General features: G+C 41.3%; 1 protein-coding gene and 1 long non-coding RNA gene across 2 annotated transcripts in view; both read left to right on the plus strand.

Moving 5' to 3' along the window:
* Nucleotides 1–326: 326 nt before the first annotated feature.
* LOC138037879 (uncharacterized) lies at nucleotides 327–1,220 on the plus strand. The gene is made up of 2 exons (XR_011130135.1): nucleotides 327–452; nucleotides 538–1,220. It is a non-coding gene; the product is annotated as an uncharacterized lncRNA (long non-coding RNA).
* Nucleotides 1,221–2,821: 1,601 nt separating this feature from the next.
* Nucleotides 2,822–8,250, plus strand: part of LOC138037881 (short transient receptor potential channel 7-like) — a 108,920-nt gene continuing 103,491 nt past the window's right edge. The window contains exon 1 of the mRNA XM_068883735.1: nucleotides 2,822–3,052. Coding sequence (XP_068739836.1) covers nucleotides 2,977–3,052 — 76 coding nt within the window. The 5' untranslated portion in view covers nucleotides 2,822–2,976. The remainder of the gene's footprint in view (nucleotides 3,053–8,250) is intronic.

Consider the following 8,250-nt stretch of genomic DNA (forward strand, 5'->3'; position numbering starts at 1 on the left):
AGTAGAATACTGTTTACACGAATTAATGAATGTATAAATTGTAATAAAGGAAGTTAATTTACGAAACGGTAAACCCGTTGTCCTTCTTGGTGCGTGCAATATCATGACCTACTAATGATCATTGATTCCTTTTTTTACATATCAGCGGAGCAAAATCGCCACCAAATCAATCGCAACTGACCAATTTTACCGACTAATTTTGATGAAAAGGAACTGCTCCATTGAACTTTCTATTTTACTACTCTTAAGTACTGAAAGCCATGGTTATTTTGATTTCCGCAGTTGGATCGCCTGGTCACAAGCGAATGACTCTGAGAAGTTTGATAAAAAATCGCAGGAAGTTGTAACCACCTGTCAATTACTTTCAACGGAATTGTTTCAATTTGATATAAATTTTGGCCAAAGTGCAAAAATCTAACATATCATTTAGACCTTCAGGAAGCCGACAAGACGTAAGACCCAATCGGTTAAATATTGTATACCTTCTACTCCGTATAACTAAAAGGCTAAAATTGCTTTTCTTGTGTTTTATATCAGGTCAAATGGCCACTCCACAAACCTTCAGTAACACCTTCAAGGATCGTGATTCAGGAGTTTTAAAGAAAGCCAGTAGGAGGCCAACTAACTGCTCTGAGGTTCAACCATTATCTGAATATTCTGGGACTGGGTTTCAAAAAGCCGAACAACACGTCAAGAAAAAGCCGTTCCTTCACTGCTGTAACGTTAGTACAACTGGGACGGTGACGTATTGGAAAACAGCTAATGAAAATGTTACGGTCCAGCTTATTGATGATACTGGCACAACATTCTATTACTCTAATGTACTTTCAGTGCAGGGATGAATGCTGAGTGTGTTCCACCGCGTGTTCCTCATCTAAAACGGTGATATTTCAGTTGTGGACATAAAGTTTGAAGCAGCTAAATGCTATTCATATACATAATTTCCTTGTCTTGGGATCAACTTAGTCAAACAACATATCCTCGATTTGTGTGTTAAGAACATTAATTATTCTTTTCAGATTTCCCTGTAACTGCCAAATTTGTTCTCTCAACTGCTATTCTCGCTTAGAGTCGTCACAATCTTTTAAAAGACAAAAGACGTGACTTCATATTATATCTGTAATGTAGAAATTGACGATCCCTTCGTGGAAAAATGTATCCGACCTTGTTTGTGTGAACGATTGTTGTTTCGAAACACAATAAATAAACATCTTAATCAATGATCTAGTTTTTGGGCGACAGGGTCTCCTTTTTCGTTGATACCGGCAACAACAAAATGACTCCCTCTGTAGGCCGACGATAAAATTGAACAGATGGCGTGGAGCTTCCGTCACTGAGCGAAATATTACTTATCATTTTCAGTTGAATGGCCCCGAATCACCCGAATCTGTCGGAAACTGTGCTATGACTCGCAAGCAGTCTGCCTTGCAGCACTGTAAAAGAAAAAACATTCATTTGAGGCACAAAAGACGCACATTCAACGCATTGAGAAATCTTCACATTGTTTTTGTCACTTGGATTTGATGATGCACAGAAAGCAGGATTGCGACTCCCTATATTCCCCATTCTAACTACTATTATAAAAGTGAACTCATTTTCAACATTCCTCTATAAGTGGGATGCTTATTCATTATTGTAGCTCTTGCGTTTATACAACTTTGCCATGCAGCTACAAACCAATTCATCCGTCAGAAGTATCTTAAAATACAGTAGGAATGTTTATAAAGCTCCACTCTCTCCTCAAAAAGAACGAGCACCTTCTGATTCGTTGCACTTAACTGACCCATTCACTGTGACACCTAAGGCGCCCCCAACTGGCGAGTAAAATCATCTGGCGTTAGACAGAGTAAAATCTGTAAGTCCCACACTCGTACAGTTTTTATTCTGAGTAAACCTACAGTAGATGAGTGGTTAACTGAGGCATAGAGTGACAGCAAACAAAAACAGCCCAAATATTACCCACAAATGATCATTGAGTTTATTTTTATAAAAGCCACGCAAGTGAAACACTCGCAGACAGGTCCTCATTCCCTCTTGATGAGCAATTAATTGCAAATCTCGTAACAACAAGATACAGGAAGAGGCATGTATCACGGGAGCGTCATTCCAGCTACCCGGTACCGTGAACAGTCCAATATTACCCTTAAATTTTCCTTTTTGCTCCATAACCCCAACTGCGGAGCTTGGTCCTAGGCTAGAAGGCACTCTTAGTGAAACGAATCGAAGGGCGCTCTCGGTTTACAGAGGCGCCGGAGACTGTTTGTTGTTAACTGTCCTAAGCTTCTACAAGCAAATAGGAACAATACTGTTTACGTATCCTAATATATAAAATCATGTAAAAAAGGCAGTTAATTTGCCACTGTTTTACTTGGTACATTCAATATCATGACCCACTAATGATCCTTGATTCCTCGTTTCAAAACAACCTTTTCTACCTTTTTATATTACACGTTCACATCAGCTTATCAGCTGCTTTCACACACCATGTATAAATAAATGCTATTAGTATTAGTATTAGTATCATTATTATTAATTTATCGGTGGAGTGCTTGAGTGGTAAGCGAGACGGATTTGCCATTAAGTCGAATGTCATTTGACTACTGCCGTGGTTTGTCTTTGGTAGTCCGATATTGTATTCTGTCCTTGCATTGCAAACAGGTAACCCTTTGCCTTATTTCAATCGGAAATCTTGATTTTCAGCAGGTCCTGGTTATGCTTTGCCATGCGTGGACCGGAAAGGGATTAGTGACGTCCATTTGCGGTTGTTGGTCACTGAATAGCGAATGGCATAAACTTCCTGTGCGTTATCCCGTTGAGCACGCTCAACAAGACTCTGTAAATTGGCGCACAAGAGTTCATAACAACAAGTAAACAAGGTAAAATTTTTGGACGCTCTTTATTAACCATTGTTTTTGTTGTCCTCTGCTTGCAGAGAGAAAGAAACCGAAATCGAGCGACCTCTCCCTGCACTACGGGATGACCTGCTGTATTGATTGTGGTAGTGATGCTCGCAATGATGAGTCGAATAGCAACCTCAATGAGGATGAAGAAAGTGAGTTTAACAACAGTGCACAATTATAACATGAAGTTACACTACCCGCTCCTGTATTTAATTGACTTATACAAATTTGGCAAAGTTTCTCATCCACTAGTGAAACTATAAATTGCCACAGAAAATACCCCTGGCCGATGAAAAATGTTCATGTGGACGCATCCTTGGGTTAGTTTATTACTTACTTAGTTTATTACTTATTAGGCGCAAATTAACATCTGAATATGATCAAATGCGCCTTACAACTAAAACTACTCCTAATAATTACAATAAAATATAATTAAGAATACTTGAAATTAATAACTTTAAAAGTAGTCAATCTAACAATAACAGGCAAAAGCCTTCCTAAATAAATAAGTCTTTATAGTTCGTTTAAAAACCAAAAAGTCATCGATGTCTCTAACACTCGCAGGCAGGCTGTTCCACAATACAGGGGCAGCTGTTTGGAATGATCTGTCTCCCAGAGTTTTCTTTGTTTTCTTTATGGGCAACTGTAATAGTAGTTCTTTAGAAGAACGAAGCTGGTACTTACATTTATCCTTTAATCGAACCAGATTACAGATATAGGACGGCGCCAGTTGATAAATTGCTTTAAACGTCAAAACTAATATTTTGAACTCGATACGGTAAGTAACGGGTAGCCAGTGCAAAGAAAATAAGACGGGTGTAATATGATTAAACCTCGGAGTTGAACATACGAGCCGGGCAGCACTATTTTGGATGCGTTGTAACTTACTTATGTGTATCGCGGGAACTTTATAAAGAAGACTATTACAATAGTCTAAGCGGCCAATAACAATGGAGTGAACAAGCGTATGTGCGGCATCGATGGTGAGGTACTTTCTGATCCGCCTTATATTGTAAATATGAAAAGACGCAGCTTTACATATCTTATTAATGTGTGGAATCATACTCAGGTTCTGGTCAAACCATGATCCTAAGTTCCTAACTGAAGTTACGGGAACTATACTGCTCTCACCAACGGTAAGACCATCAATGTTCACTTTAGTCAGTTGCTTTCTGGTGCCTATAATCATGAACTCCGTCTTACTATCATTCATGCGTAGTTTGTCCTTGATCATCCACGATCGTATAGCCTGTATGCACTGCTCCATTGCTTCAACTGCGTCATTTTGCGAACAAGCCAAGTCAGGATTGAATGAAAGATACAGCTGAGTATCATCTGCGTATGCGTGCGATTGTGGTAGATAATTCTTAATAACCTCAAAAAGCTTACTGGCATAGATAGTAAATAGCAATGGCCCTAAGCATGATCCTTGAGGAACACCACATTGCAATTTGAAATTCTCCGATAATTTTTGGTCAAAAGACACGCGCTGAGATCTATTGAGAAGGTAGGATGCAAACCACTGCAATGCTGATCCCCTGACTCCAAAGCTCGTACTGAGGCGATTCAATAACACTCCATGGTCAACTGTGTCGAACGCTGCACTCAAATCCAGCATCACAAGAAGAGTCACTCGTTGAGAATCCAAGTTCATTAGGATGTCATTTTGCACTTTTAAAAGTGCAGTCTCAGTGCTGTGACACTTTCGATACGCTGACTGGAATGGAGGATATAAGCCATGTGATGTCAAATGCGCATGCGTTTGATCGAAGACGGCACGTTCCGTTAACTTTGAAATGTACTGCAAATTAGACACAGGTCTAAGGTTAGTAAACTCTGAAATCACGCCAGACTTTTTGAGTAGAGGGGAAACTAACGCCTCCTTCCAGCACTCAGGAAAATTCCCAGATGTAAGGGAACAGTTAATTATGCGTGTAATAACCGGCAGTAAAACATCGAGACAGGAGACCACAAGCGATGTTGGAGCTGGATCAAGTGGACAAGACTTTTTTGCAGATTGTCGGACAAGCTTCTGGACTTCGTCCTCACTGACAGGATGAAAAGCATACAGTGCCTTTTCCGGGCCAACCTCTGGATCCTCCGGTAAGACCATGTTTGCACAAGAGTTGGCGGCCTTGTCAATATCCGAGCGGATGGATTCTATTTTGCGGATAAAGAATTTTCCGATATCATTCACAAGAACAGATTTATCCTCATAGTCAGAAGAACTGATTCGAGATAATCTGAAAATTCCCTGAAGAAGACAGTTGTTGGGACCTTGTGTTTATCAGAATATGGTGGTCGATAGATTATAACCAAACGAATACAGTTACTGACCGTAGTCACAGTCCACTCCGAGAATTCAAAGGAGCTCTTCTCACCTGCTTCAACTTCCTTAACACGCAAGGAGTCACGGTAAATGAGACCCGTTCCGCCACCACACCGACCCTCCCGTGGGTGGTCCAACAAATTATACCCGTCCAGGTTCAACTCAGCTCTTACAGCAGCATCATTCTCCGTAAGCCAGGTTTCCGTTATTGCATAAAGGTCAGCTTTGCAATCGCATAGGTAGTCCAAAAGCACCGCTGACTTATTCCTCACTGACCTGGCGTTTAATAAGCACAAGGACAGAGAACCCAGCCCGCGAGAACTTAAATACAAAGAGCGTCCAAAACATTGTACAAACTTTAGGTTCAAAGAGTTACGTGTCGATCTATTTTCTAGCCTTGTGTCAGCACGCATCGTCACAATTGTTGGTATTTGGCTGCGTTCTACCGGACCAGGATTCAACTTGAAAATTAGTTCACCGCTTATCGTGAGACGGAATGTCGCGCACGAATTCGCGTAGTAGGCGCATGACCGCCTGTGTCTTCTGATCCTCGGTTTGCGTTTGTCGACATACTTTCGCACATCAGACGAACATACATTAGGCAAATCAATCGTACTGTAGTTAACACATCGTATTCCTGATAACAGTAGGTAATTGCATCTATTGTCAGGCAAGCAAACAGATGGCATATCTATCGCCCTGTAGTTAACACATCGCCATCCAGATAACAATAAGTAATGGCATCCATTGTTAGGTAGGTAATTGCATCTATTGTCAGGCAAGCAAACAGATAACAAATCTATCACACTGTAGTTGACACATCGCCATCCAGATGACAAAAAGTATTTGCATCCATTATTAGGAAGGCAAATGGCGTTCGCTAGATTTCCAAAATACAGCGAAGGCGAATCTGTTAAAGACAGCCTTTTCTCGGACCAAACACGATCTTGGGAAACCACAGCAACCACAGTTATTCCATGCTGAGTTAGAAAACATTCTTCGTGGTTATTCACGCTAAAAAAGAACCCTGGTAGGAGCAAATAAAATGAAACGACGGAGAGAACAAAAACGTGTCCGACCTTCATCACTGACGAAAAACATGATTTCTTTTTGACCTAGAAACTAATTGTAGTCAGGAAATAATTGAGGGATCTTTTTTTCAGAAATCATATCTAAATTTAGAGCGACAGCTCCACAAATGTCCATCTTACAAGTAGATTTCCGAACAAACGAAACACACTAGTTTGATCACAGGGAGCGCAAGCTCGATATATGAGTATCTGTACTGCATTATATTATGCAAGAGTAGAAATATGAGAAACGGTTTTTCTCAAACTTTATCTGTCAACTTTATTGTCAATTTTTCACTCGTGGATTTTCGCGGTCTGATACCCTTATGAGATATAAGGCGAGATTGTTGTCATCATTTTGTTAGCGAACGGGACTTTGGGCGTGATGCCTGACGAGTTTGCCAAGCAGAAAGGTCTCTGATGCGTCCCTTGGTCGGGATGAAACGAGCTTCGTAAGACTAACCACGAACAATGTATTTTCACAAGTAACTGTCAACTTTATTAACGTTTTAAAATAAAAATGAACGAAATGATATATGAAATGAATCATATACTGAACTGCGGATATGAAATCAAGTAAAGCTGTGATCCTCGCAGTTCTGGACGCAATTGATTCATTCCTCACGGGAAAATTAGAACCCACAAATGACCAGCTCCCAAAGTCAGTGACTTTATAGCTCAGTTGGTTAGAGCGTCGCACCGGTGTCGCGAGGTCACGAGTTTCAACCCTCGTTGAAGTCCTGAATTTTTCAGGCTTCTCTACGAAATTGCTAAAATTTCGTCCATAACTGGGAGGATCATAGCTTTACTTGATTAAAATAAAAAAATAGCTTACCTTACTTTAGTCTTGTGTTTCTTTGTCTCCGATATAGTTTCTGGGTCGATTAAGAGCGATTTTGGTGGTTTTTGCTTCCTCTTCTTAGTCCTCTATCTACATATTCTTTCCCAAGGTTGGGCACCAAGACGACGCCGCCGAACGGAATCACCGAAGGAAAAGGGGCCATAAATTCGCTCCCAAGATTTCGATCGCCTCGAAATTACATGTAGATCACGGACGATACCTCCGGTACCCATTCTTTTCTCTTCGAGAGCCTTCGAATAAACCTTCATTTACAACCCGCGTTATCCAAACCGTTGGAAGATCGCTTAGCGACCCGCTACCCGGCTGGAATGAAGAAGACGTAGGTCACGGACGATACCTCCGCTACCCATTCGTCTTCTTCATTCGAGCCGGGTCACGGGTCGCTAAGCGATATTCCAACGGTTTGGGTAACACGGGTTGCAAATGAAGCCTCATTCGATGGCTCTCGAAGAAAATGTTTGCAGAGTTTAGCGTTCTCAGTGTACAAGCCGGCTCGAATGAAGAAGACGAATACGTAGCGGAGGTATCGTCCGTGATCTACGTGTAACTTCGATGCGATTGAAGTCTTGGGAGCGAATTTATGCCTCTTTTCCTTCGGTGATTCCTTCGGCGACTTCGTCTTGGTGACCAACCTTGGAAAAGAACATGTAGATAGAGGAAAAAGAAGAGGAACCAAAAACCACCTAAATCGCCCTTAATGGACCCAGAAACCGTACCAGAGACAAAGAAACACAAGATTGAAGCAAGGTAATATATTTTTAATTTTGAAAAAAACCGTTTTCCCCATACCAATCCTTATATTTCTACTCTTGCATAATATCGTACAGTACAGCCGCCGGCTACGCATATGTTGAGCTTGGGCTATCTGTGGTGTAATGCACCAGTCAATTGAAACCCCCACCCCTGAGGTCCCGGGGAAGGATGGGGGATTACAGGGGCATTGAAGCGCTTTTGAACAACAATCTGTCCCCTGGAGGTGGTGCATTTGACTGATTTTGACTTTGGGTCCCGTCCCCTCGTGGGGCAAAAGTAGAACTGGGAGCAAGCGCTGGCATTCGAGTTTCTAAAGATAGCGGAAAGCGTGAGAAA

Source organism: Montipora capricornis, chromosome 2 (genome assembly GCF_036669925.1).
Source record: "Montipora capricornis isolate CH-2021 chromosome 2, ASM3666992v2, whole genome shotgun sequence".
NCBI classification, from domain to species: Eukaryota; Metazoa; Cnidaria; class Anthozoa; order Scleractinia; family Acroporidae; genus Montipora; species Montipora capricornis.